Raw genomic sequence first — 12,600 nt, 5'->3', positions numbered from 1 at the left:
ACCAGCTGTTAGGATTTCTGGGAGTTGAAGGCCAAAACATCTGGGAACCCACAGGTTGAGAATCACTGCCTAGCGTACCTCTTAATCCAGTGCCAGTGGAATGTAGAACTTCTTCTTGCATTGGAAGGAAAACAACTGTGTACATCCATATAAATGATTTGGCCCTCAGGGACAAAATATCAAAGCCTCCTGCAGTTCTGTCACTCTGACAGTTCAGGATTCAGGATTGGGTTCCTACATCTATTTGCTCCTTCTGAAAATCTTCATTTACTCAATTTCTAATTTCTTGAATACATTACATGTAGTTCAGCATAAATGCTGTCCAAAATGAGCACACTGATTGTCAATTTATACATTTAATGAAAAACTGAGACTAATGCAATATTTCCATGACCCCTATTTAAAAGCTTGTTACTTGAGAATAGCAGTAAATAATCCTAATTTTAAGGGCTCCCTGGTTGCACAGCAGGTTAAACCGCTGAGCTGTTGAACTTGCTGACTGAAAGGTTGGCGGTTCTAATCTGGGAAGCGAGGTCAGCTCTCACTAGCTTCTGCCAACCTAGCAGTTCGAAAATGTGCCAATGTGAGTAGTTCAAGAGGTACTGCCTTAATGGGAAGGTAACAGTGCTCCATACAGTTATGCCAGCCACGTGACCTACAGACAATGCTGGCTCTTTGGCTTAGAAATTGAGATGAGCACTAGCCCCCAGAGTAGGACATGAATAGACTTAATGTAATGGGAAACCTTTACTTTCACCCTTAATCCTAATTTTACACAATCGCAATTTGTATACATTTTTAATCAGAGCTTCATTGTTTTTAGAACAGATTATGTCTTAAGAAACAGATTTGAAAACAAGTTTTAGAGGCAGTATGATGATAAGGTTTCATGTATCCTTTTAGCCATTACTTTTGACTAGTGATTAAATAGAACCAAATCAAAATGGAATAGGCCAAGTACAGTCATATAGATACAAATACTCCACAGTTTATCTGAATAAGAGTCTTAAATTTTCTAGACAAGGCTGGTAGGCACTAGCAAATTGTGCAGTTATAAGATGAAAAGAAGAACATACATTGCTATTATGATCTCAGCCAAGAGAACTACACAAGTCTAATCTGAAATCAAGATAAATATTTGAGCATTGCTTAAAAATTAGAATCAGTAATACTAACCATTTATCAATCGGGATTAATACAAATCCACATCTATTGCAATAGCATCCTATGATAAACACAGAATAGTTCAGGTACAAAATCTCAACATGGCAGTGCCCATATTTTTTTTTAAGTGGCAAGTTATGTGGGTCATTTAATGACTGATAATTCTACCTTTGATTTCACAAATGGGAGGGCGCTCCACACATCAAAACTGAATAGGTTATGTCAATGCTTCTCAGACACTGACGTAACCTATTCAGTTTTGGACTTCAGCTCTCACAATTCCTAACTGCTGATAAACTGGCTGGGATTTCTGGCAGTTGAAGTCCAAAACACCTGGAGGAGCACAGTTTGAGAAACACTGGTTATGTGAAGCATTTGGGTAAGATAGAACTTTTTTTCCATGCATCCTGCAAACATTTGTTTATATTTGCAGTAAGCCAGTAAAACGTATTTGTCAAACTTCTGTTGTGTTTTGGCATTTAATGTTCCCTTTTGTGATATTAAATATTACATAGCTGCTGTTTTGGAGAATGGCAGACTATAAATTAAATAAATAAAAAATGTGCATAACCTTTGCTAGAGTGTCTGGATGTGTATTTTCCATTCTGATTTTTATGACACATCTCCTGCATTGTTTTACAACCACTACTGTATCAACCACTTTGGCTCAATCCTTATGGTACCTTTCAGTCAGCCCTGGGTGATGGGATGCATGTAGATGTTTGTGTACATATGCTTTCTCTCTTTTCCTTTCTCACCCCCCACATTCCCTCAGAAAACATCAGTTTTAAAACTAATTTATTTAAATATTTTATTTAATATTAATTGCATGCACCTTCTGTATAACCTGTAATAACTAGACCTGATTTTATTTCCTTCTTTTTAAAGGGGAAGGTAATGAAGAAATCAGTAACATGATCCATAACTACATCAAGGAAATTGAAGATCTCAGGTATTATTTGTTGTCTGTCATAATTTTGGCTCATTTGTATAGTATATAGTTTTTCAAAATGTAAATATAAACATAGTTAAACCAATATCTGTAATTTAAAGACAGTGTCCTTTTTATAGTTCAATTTGGCAATTTGGGAGTTGATCTGTTTCAAGAAAACTGTGGTCAACATTAAATCATTTGTTTGGGCTTGGGCATAATGCTAGATACAGTTTGTTTGTTTGTTTGGGTTTTTTTTTAAAGAAAAGATCAATGAAATCCTCCAGCCTCCTCATGAATGTTTCATACAAGTAGCCAAGAGTGGGAATTCATCGAACCAATAAATAATATCTTCTCTGCTTTCTCCCCAACATTTTTTTATGTTTGTGTTTAGGGCAAAATTACTGGAAAGTGAAGCTGTAAATGAAAATCTTCGGCGCAACTTGTCGAGAGCTTCCACAAGATCAACATATTTTGGTGGCCCTTCAGCATTTTCTGCTTCGATGCTTCCCTCTGATAAAGAAACAATAGAAATTCTTGATCTAGCTAAAAAAGACTTAGAAAAACTGAAGAAAAAAGAAAAGAAGAAGAAAAAGAGGTACCATTTAAAACTCCACATTTTGCTAGAAAAATGCCTTTAAAAAAAAAGTTTAGTTATAGGGTGAAAAAGACATGTTAGGTGTCTTCTGTGCTTTGCTTGTACAGTATTACTGTAGCAGAAATACTGCAGATACTTAATCAAGTGGTTCACCTTGTGGCCCATTATTCTGTCAGTCAGCAATGTGCTGATTCACGTGCATGTTCTTATTTGGAAAATAATAACTGACAATTTCCTTTAATGGTTCTTACATTTGCTTATTTGCTCTCTTCATACTCAGTTTGTGCTTGCCTTCTTTTTCTGTCTTTCTGTCACTGCACACATCTCCCTTTTGTTTTCTTTAGTTTCTAATCCCCGCAATCTGTACCAACTTTAACATACATTATTTTATTTTGTGCTGTTAATAATAAAACAAGGATCATAAGTTGCATGTAGTGCCCTCTCTTTTGGACTGTAGTCCTTGCTTTCCTCTCAGATACCAAAGATTATTGTATTTTCACCTTTTAATAATAAGTATAGAATTTATCTGTTACAAATTCAAGCTCATTCATATATGGCTAAAGCAAGCATGTATCTTATGTGATATTTGCTGTCTTTGTCTTCCTGAGTATTTTAGTGATCAGACTTTCTCCTGGTCTCTCTTTGTTTTTATATAAAGCCAAGTGCATGGAAATAGAGTTATAGGCATGTTGGATGTAAAAGAAAAGGCCCAACCAAACAAAGGTTTGACCTTACCTGTCACTTTAAACTCCTTTTTTGAAGTAATAACTAGTATAAAGTAATAGTTTTGAGTGTTTCCCTGCTGCTCTTTTGGACTGACTCATTTGCTTTGTAAGCACATCTTAGTTTATACAGTCTTTCAGTCAAGTTAGATTTCTCTCAAATGTAGTAACTCAGTTAGTTTAGACCAGAATATGAGGTGATGGTGGGTAATTTTAATTCCATCCCCAAACTGACCGTTCTTGTGTGAAGTGTAACGTGTGACTCTGTGTGTGTGTGAGAGAGAGAGACTCTGCAGTTAAGTTGATAATATGCTGAAATGTTAAGCATCAAATTAAAAAGGAGCTGAGAAATAGTGATATCAATTCACTGAGGGTTTTTTTTTTGCTCCCCAATATACTTCTAAAATAGCTACCCCTAAGATAAATGTAATTATTACACATTAATTTTGCATTTTTGCCTATGACGACCACATTTTGCCTGTGACAACTACATTTTTCATTAAATTCTCTATCTCTTTTTGTTCCTAGTTTCAGTGTCATGTTAAAATAATTCCACCAGTCATAAGCGTCATATTTGTCTCTGCATCTCATTAAAAATTAAGACATGGATGCTACATTCTTTTCAATGCTCTGATAACAGAGGTTTATTTTTCTTTCTAACAAGCAGTATGTATTGGATTCTACAGTTTGTTTGTCATGACAAAAATATAAATACTTCAGCTTTTCATATTTAAGTGTAAGGTCATTTAAAAATATTTGTTAAAATTTTAACACTTTTACATTTTTTCAAAATAAAAAAACCTTTATATACTTGTGTATAAATCTAGAAATTTTAGTCAAAAAAACCTTCCAAAACCTGGATTAAGTTATCCATGGGTCAATGTGAGTACTGTGATATCTTAACTCTTAGAAAAAGGGAATGATCCCTTTCTGTGTGTAGAGCGGTGAAAGGCAAGAACGTAGTCCATCTAGGGAGAACCAACACCTTTGCTGTGGTATCATGGCCTTTGATTGCCTGAGAGGGGGAAAATGGTAAGAGCGAGTTGCCCCTTGAATGAGTGTTGGTAATTTCCTCTCTCCATAGGATAATCCCCAATTTAGTCACGGATCAAAATCAATAATTTTCATCCTCAAACCTGTCTTCAAAATTTACAGGAGTAGATATGGTGGGTTTTTAAGTAAGAGGTATCACAAGAAATTAATTTGTATTCTACAACTGTGGATAAAAAGTACTGTGCATCATCCTAATATTGCTTAAAATTCTTAAACCTAAAAAATAATATAAACTGTAATTTAACTAAGCACTACTTCTAGGAGGAAGAAGTAACATTTCTTGAAAGTAACAACCATTCTTCTTTACGCTATCTATTTTATCACATGTATTCTTCACTCTTCTTTCAAAGAATTTGGAATAGTTTGGACATCACCTAGCCATACCTTCTTAGTTTCATCATGGCATGAGGCTTTAGAGGGGAGGAGATAGGGTGGTTTATATGAACCATAACTTCTGGCTAGATTTAAGTGAGATTAGTAAAAATTAGCTCCCTCTATCAGCTCCAGCTCCTCATGCGAGGACATGAGAGAAGCCTCCCATATGGATGATAAAAACATCAATTCATCCGGGCGTCCCCTGGGCAACATCCTTGCAGACGGCCAATTCTCTCATACCAGAAGCTACTTGCAGTTTCTCAAGTTGCTCCTGACACAACAAAATAAAAGAAGTAAAAATGGGCTCATCCATTAATTATAATGTATTTATTTTCCTTTGATCATGTTGAAATTCTTGTTTTCACTAACTATAGTTAAAGTTATCATATATACTTACGTATATATTGAAGGCAGGTTTGTAGGGCAACATCCTGGATTTTAAAAATGACCTACCGATAAGTCAAAGGTCATTGCAGAGACGGAAAGCACTAATGCCACCTCAGGGAGCCAGCCATCCCTGGTTGTCACTACCATTTTCCTGCCTTCATATTTTAAAGGGCTGGAGATGGTACAATGGCAGAGAGACTAGAGGGGATCAATTCTTCTTTTAGGTTCTCCTCAGATAAATGAAGCTCCTGCCTTTCATTACTCTACTCAGAGAAAAGGATGTTTTCTTTTGTGGTACATGTTATAGTACAGTACTTACATCAACCTGTAGATGGTTTTTGGATGGATTTTTTGACCAGAATCTGTAGACGTATACATAGTTATATAGACTGCATTTTGTCTGGCTTCAGATGACATGACCAGCTGTTGTTAATAAAAATGGAAGTTTCCATACTATTTGTGACTGGGTTAAGGGAAGTGATTGGAGTCTGTAAGCTTGGGTGGAAGCTAGGCTCGTTCTTCTATTTCAGACCATGGTTTAGTGTTATTTTCAAAGAACCCTGGATTTACAGAGAAGTAATCCAGCTAAAGTATTATTCTAGTAAAGTGGTCACCATGTGGATCCCTCATTTTGAAAGTAGATGGCCAGGGAGACTAGAAGTGTGGGAGAGACTGTCTCCAGATGTTATGATGGTTCTTTGATTTGAAATTGCATACGAAATACACAGGCAAGAAGAAAATGGGATATACATTAATAGAAATGACATTCCAAGACAATCTTATATTCGAAAAATTGCTTGCAAAAATGCATATTAAAAGAATACAGATTTTTGTGCAGATGCTAACAAAGCTCACTAACTGCTTCAGCAATGAAATGAAACTAACTGGGAAAATAATAAACCAGCACTGACAGATTTGTTCCTCCGTAGGAGAGACAAAAGCATTGGGAAGGTTTTCTTCACAGTTACCACTTATTTCAGTGGGATCCGCATAGAACATCTTCCCAGTATGTAGCATCTCTTTGTTGTCTAATGACTTTCCAACTCTGAAGAATGCATTGTTTTCCTTTCCTTTTCTTTTTGATATTTGTGTCTTTTGATGGTGTCTCTTTTTAAAAAAGAATTTGAAATCCTCAAGCTCATATGTCATTTTTTTTTTTTGTTTTGCTTTCTTGTTGCCCTTGCTTTTCACTGTCTGGTTTATTCTTCATTGGCTTGGCCTTCCAATACTGTGCCTCGTGCTTTTGAAGGCTGCAGAAACTTGAGGAAAGCAGTCAAGAAGAAAGAAGGTTGGAATGTTTCCCAGGTTTTTAATTAAATTGTCATTATAGCAACAACAAACAAAAATCTGTCCCCATGTAAAAACAAACTATCCTACATATATATAGCCCAAGATTTTTTTTCCAAGACTAATTCCTCTCAGTTGTTACACATGTCCATCAAGATGAAACACATTACACCAAACAAAATCTTGCCATATAAATCTGGGATTGAAAATGACCAGAGCAGTTTAAAGGGGAATGTGTGTAAAGTAGATCCCACTTTAGAATGATTATTAAGAGATTAAGGCATGAACCGTATCCGTTCAAATAATGTTGACCACTGCTTCTTGAATTGTGGGTCCCAACTCTAAATGGACTCTCTTTCGCTCAGTTGGGGGTCACAGAAAATTTGGCAACAGTAAAGGGTTTCTGAAAGCCACTCGTTTACATAAATCTGTTAGTAACAATATGCGGTGTTTACAGTGGACCCTGCAGAAAATGCTGTACTCCACAAAAAGTAAAATCAGCCTGCTTGACAAGCCTTGCAAATGCTGATTAATTGTCAATAATATTTGATTTTATACCTATTTTATATACCCGTATATCTGGGGTCATGTAATAATTTGTTGGTTGGAAAAGGGTCTTGATTTCCTGTGTAGCTTTTAGAGCCACACTAATTACTGATTTTAGAATTTAACCTACAGACAACCATATGAGTAGTAGATCTGTTGTATTAATACTTCATTTTCTCACTAGCCCGTCTTTTGGTCTGTTTATATTCAGAGAATGAATTTGAGCTTAACTCTCCTTAACTGTTCTACTTTAAAGTATGTTCAAAGTTTCCTACATGATAACCTAAAGGAATTGAATTAGATATAGAAAGCACTGGCAAAAGTCTATTCATGAAAAAAAAAATTCCCCATACTCTTCCAGAATACTCATAGGATGTATGGCTATCCTTGGATGTGAGCACTTTTAATTCTTACCTTCTTGTTTACATCCACCCTGTGTATTTGTACATATTAGTTTTGCGATATACTAGAATTGCAAGAAAGAACATCTATAAAATACAGGTGCTATATTGTATATTAGTAACATTATTTAGTGTAAACTGATATAATTCCTAATGAAACAGGGATCAATTTTGGGTTGCTGTTTTTTGTAGAGGAGGGAATTTGTGTTTTTGTGATTTTATTGAAGGGAGAAATTCAACATGTATAGCTGTCCGCTTTGGCATACATTCCTTTTCAGTAGAATTTCTCTCTTGTCAGTTTACTTTTTAGAAAAAGAGGGACAACACTGGATAGCTTTTATGTTTTATATTTGGTGGATGCAAAGATTATACAACCAGAATTAGCACATGCAAAAATCCATGTAATGAAGCTTAATCCTACAGCTTCAGTGTGATTAAGTGTTCTGTTGATGGCAGTATGTTTCTGAATAGGACTCATTTTGGATAGTGGTGCCTGTGTTGTACAAGCTGGTGATGTCAGGAAGTAAGCATCTATTATTGAGGGTACACTGAATCAGTCTATTGTGATTACATGATTAAGGTTTAGTTGAACACAGAGATAGATGTCTCAAATCTAAGTCCCAAAAGCTGTATTATAGTCACTTTGGTGATTGAGCACATAGAACTGTACAAAACAATCAGGAAGTTAATTGAAAAAGGAGACATTCGATGGCATTATTTCAGTGAGATACACATGCATAAGTTGTGCTACACGTGTGTTTTGAGTTATTCATCATAGTGTATTGAGTGTATTCATGTTGTTGTGTGTCCCTTGATTGCAGAGAGGAGGTGGAGTGTCTGAGCACAACAGGCATACTTTGCTGGCAGTTAAATTGTCTATCCAGCAACATTGCACATTGCAATTAAGTACTATAAATGACAGAGCCCCCGGTGGCGCAGTGGGTTAAACTGCTGAGCTGCTGAACTTGCTGCCTGAAAAGTCAGCGGTTTGAACCCAGGGAGCAGGGTGAGCTCCCACTGTTAGTCCCAACTTCTGCCAACCTAACAGCTCAAAAACATGTAAATGTGAGTAGATCAATAGGTACCACTCAGGTGGGAAGGTAACGGCATGTGGTCATGCTGGCCACATGACTTTGGAGGCGTCAACGGACAATGCTGGCTCTTCGGCTTAGAAATGGAGATGAATATCACCACCCAGAGTTGGACACAACTTGACTTAATGCCAAGGAGAAACCTTTATCTTTACTTTACTATAAATTGCTTATTGTAGTTCAGCATTGCCTATTACACAATGGCACCCAATCATTGACATGTTTAGCTCAATGCTATACTGTATGGACATTTTGTAGTGCTGGATTTATATATTTAGATGATTTTCTTTGGACAGAATAGCTGTTTTCAAAACAGATAATTTATAATAAAATATATGATCATATACTGGCCAACTAACTGGATTTGTATTTAGTAAGAGTCTTCATGGCTGCGAAAGAGAAGGTTTCCATGATTTAATTGACCCATAAAGAGAGCTATACAAGCCATGTGGAGTAAGATGGGCTTTTGGCATCAACTTGGTTTCAGGATTGCCTGTGGATACCAGAATCCATGAAGTCCCATTATAGATAATGTTGAGATAAATGTTGCTCGTTGGAATTTGGCGTGGGTAGGTGGAAAGGATAATTTCAAATTGTGGATGGTTGAATCTGTGGATGCAGAATCTCTGGATCTGGAGGGCTGATTGCATTAAACATTGAATTATGTTTCATTTCTGTGACTTAGTATAAATTCAAGGCTAATAGTGACCACTGCTGTTTTAGTACTCGTGTTTCAAGATGTAGTAATTGAAATTCAAAGAACTGCAGAAAATATCTTAATTGAGGACCTCCATTATAAGGTCTTTGAACTTGATCAGGAAACAGACTAAGATCACTGGGTACAGTATATGGAAGAATGTTGAAGGATAGCAGGAAGGCATGAGACTGAGGAATATAGGGATACCAGTTGTAGTGAAATCTACCTTTCAGGCGACCAGGCCGAAGCCTGAATATCAGTAGTTTTCATCTGGAAAGACAGGCAGCAGCAGGAGGAGGAGTCAAGCCGACTCCTGATTGGGTATAGCAATTGGGGGAGGAGTCGGTGGAGAGAGGGAAATAAGCTGTCAGCTCTTGACAGAGGGAGAGAAGTGTCTTGACATCAGACACAGAAGGATAGGATTTTAAGAGAGGAAGCTAGATAGAGTTCTGACAGGGAAGAAGAGTTTTTAAAAGTGAGCCTTTAGGTTAGGGAATAAGGTTGAGACAAAGCCTAGGGTTTTACTGAGTTTAGAGGACCAGTAAAAGAGAGTTTTGTCTTATTAAACTTAGGAGAAGTTTAAGATATCTTATTGCCCTGTGGGAGTGACAGATAGGAGTCTGTTCTCCAAGTGATACTGTTTCTAATGATAGAGCAGTGTGTTTAAGGAAACTCACAGTTAATAAAAGCTTTATGGTCAGTAGAACTAACTGTTTAATCCATCTAAGTCTCTACATCTGAATTACGCTTCTGTACCGCTCATTCTATGAGTAGATGTTTGTTTAAAGCTCAATAAACTTTTTCTAGTTCACTTTTAGCTGGTGTAAGCCTCAGTCTGTCAAGCACTTTTAAAGTCCAGTCAGCCAGTTAAGAAGCAGTAGAAGTACCAAGGGCAAACACACCTTACCTAAAACACATTCACATCTTTGGTTCCTCAGACCAATAAAGCTGAGGTGGTGGCGGCTAATACTACCAATAACATCGGTCATTTATAATACTTTATCATCCCTTGCTTTGGTGGCAGTGGTGGGATTGTTTGACCACCCTGCCCAAGCTGTGGCGCTTTAATTCTACTATATTGGTGGCAGCGGTGGGATTCTTTCTTCCCCCCTGCCCAGATATCTTTTAATTTTACTATACCAGTCATCTGTTAATTTATTTAGATTCAGTATTAATGGTTTCTCTGACCATGTTCTAGTAAATTGTCTTAATGGCTTTGACACTGAGAAACACAAAGAAGTTGCCCCAAAACATTTTGTGTTGTTCTTATTAGTTACCAACTTTTGGCAACCCTATCAAAGGATTGCTTTTTGCAAGATTCATTCAGAGGATTTTGCCATTGCCTTCCTCTTAGTGTGTCTTGTACATTGGGCAAACTTCTGTGACTGAGTGGGAATGCAAACTATATTGTTGTTGTTTATTCGTTCCGACTCTTCGTGACCTCATGAACCAGTCCACGCCAGAGCTTCCTGTCGGCCGTCACCACCCCCAGCTCCCTCAAGGTCAATCCAGTCACTTCAACGATGCCATCCATCCATCTTGCCCTTGGTCGGCCCCTCTTTCTTTTTCCTTCCATTTTCCCCAGCATCATTATCTTCTCTAAACTTTCCTGTCTTCTCATTATGTGGCCAAAGTACTTCATCTTTGCCTCTAATATCCTTCCATCCAATGAGCACCCAGGCATTATTTCCTGAAGTTTGGACTGGTTGGATCTTCTTGTGGTCCAAGGCAATCACAGAATTTTCCTCCAACACCATAGTTCAAAAGCGTCTTTCTTCCTTCACTTGGCCTTCCTTATGATCCAGCTCTCACATCTGTAGGTTACTGCGTGGAAAACCATTGCTTTAAATATGCGGATCTTTGTTGCCAGTGTGATGTCTGTACTCTTCACTATTTTATCGAGATTGGTCATTGCTCTCCTCCCAAGAAATAAATGTCTTCTGATTTCCTGGCTGCAGTCTGCGTCTGCAGTAATCTTTGCATCTAGAAATACAAGTTTCCTCCCTCTATTTGCCAGTTATCAATCAGTCCGGTTGCCAGAATTTTTTTTTTAAGTTTAACTGCAACCCAGCTTTTGCTCTTTCTTCTTTTACATTGATTAGAAGGCTCCTCATCTCCTCGTTTCGGCCATCAAAGTGGTATCATCTGCATAACTAAGGTTGTTAATGTTTCTTCCAGCAACATTATGCAAACTATAGTCTCTCCTAGTCCAACACTCAAACCATTACACTACATCAGCTCAATAATATTGCATGGTTGAATTGATAAGAGGGGAGAGAGGATGCTGGGATCTGCCATGCCTGCACTGTCGGTGGGATCTGCTCCTGGATGTGGTGGGTTGCCCAGAGTTTCTCTCACCTATACTTATGAGTTATGACCTGCCTTGTCACCATATGTCTTCCACAAATAGCTTGGAGGAGCTTCCTTGTGCATGCTGTAAGAACCCTAGTCAGTGTCCTTATTCTGAGATTGATTGGCTGGTGAGTCAGTGCTACTTTTTAGGTTTTTCCTTTGCCTGGGGAATACAGCAGCTTGTTAAATGTTGTAAATATTGTTTCTCTTTCAACGGGCTCATAGCAATGTTGTATTTTGTCTGAGCATTGTTATTTCTACATTTGGTTTGCAGAACACCTACAATTATTGTTTTTCATTTCTGCCGCTGTGCTTTTCACTGATCTAAGATAGATCAGACTGACTGAAATGTATTTGTGACTTTACATTTGTGTTTGTCCAGTCCATCATAAAGCGTTAGCATGAGCCAAAATAAACCTAGGAATTATTAGTTCAATCTGTGTTTAAAATAACTATCCCAATATAACAATAATATTTTCCCTAATTAGTGCATATGCAACCCAACTGTTATCCCTGTTTGTGAAGGTCTCAGGTCCAACTTCATAAGTCCATGCATTAGTTGTAATTCAAGACATCTTAAAGTGATTGGACTCTATCAGATAGGGCCCAATCACTTTAATGTCAGATTGATTAAATACACTTAGGCTTTTATTGCATGTGCTGCTTTAACTGCTAAACTTCCTTTCCTCAATATTTTGTTTTGCTCTTTCTCTGTGGAACCCACAGTTTTTCTTCCCTAAAGTGGAAGTAGAGGGGAAGTGACATAATAATAATAATAATAATAATAATAATAATAATGCACCGGGATTGTGGCACAGCTGGCTGAGTGTCAGCTGTATTAAGATCACTCTGACCAAAAGGTCATGAGTTCGAAGCCAGCCCGGGCTGGAGTGGGTGTCCAGCCATTGTGTAGCCCGTTGTCGACCTTTGCAACCCGAAAGACAGTTGCATCTGTCAAGTAGGAAAATAAGGCACCACCTTGTGTGGGAGGCTAAA

The 12,600-nt window shown here is 37.5% G+C and overlaps 1 protein-coding gene across 11 annotated transcripts in view; it reads left to right on the top strand.

Annotated features, from left to right (window-relative positions):
* KIF21A (kinesin family member 21A) overlaps positions 1-12,600 on the top strand; it is a 127,296-nt gene that overhangs the window by 59,898 nt on the left and 54,798 nt on the right. For 6 of the 11 annotated variants that reach the window (XM_060778400.2, XM_060778407.2, XM_060778406.2 and 3 more), the window contains exons 10-12: positions 2,053-2,116; positions 2,490-2,693; positions 6,480-6,518. In XM_060778400.2, the coding sequence (XP_060634383.2) occupies positions 2,053-2,116; positions 2,490-2,693; positions 6,480-6,518 (307 nt within the window). The remainder of the gene's footprint in view (positions 1-2,052; positions 2,117-2,489; positions 2,694-6,479; positions 6,519-12,600) is intronic. The other 5 variants (XM_060778404.2, XM_060778403.2, XM_060778409.2 and 2 more) reach the window with 1 other exon arrangement.

The sequence above is a fragment of the Anolis sagrei genome, chromosome 5 (assembly GCF_037176765.1).
Source record: "Anolis sagrei isolate rAnoSag1 chromosome 5, rAnoSag1.mat, whole genome shotgun sequence".
In the NCBI taxonomy this organism is placed as follows: Eukaryota; Metazoa; Chordata; class Lepidosauria; order Squamata; family Dactyloidae; genus Anolis; species Anolis sagrei.
Note: the sequence above shows the minus strand (reverse complement) of the source record. Positions and strands in the feature narration are given on the sequence as shown.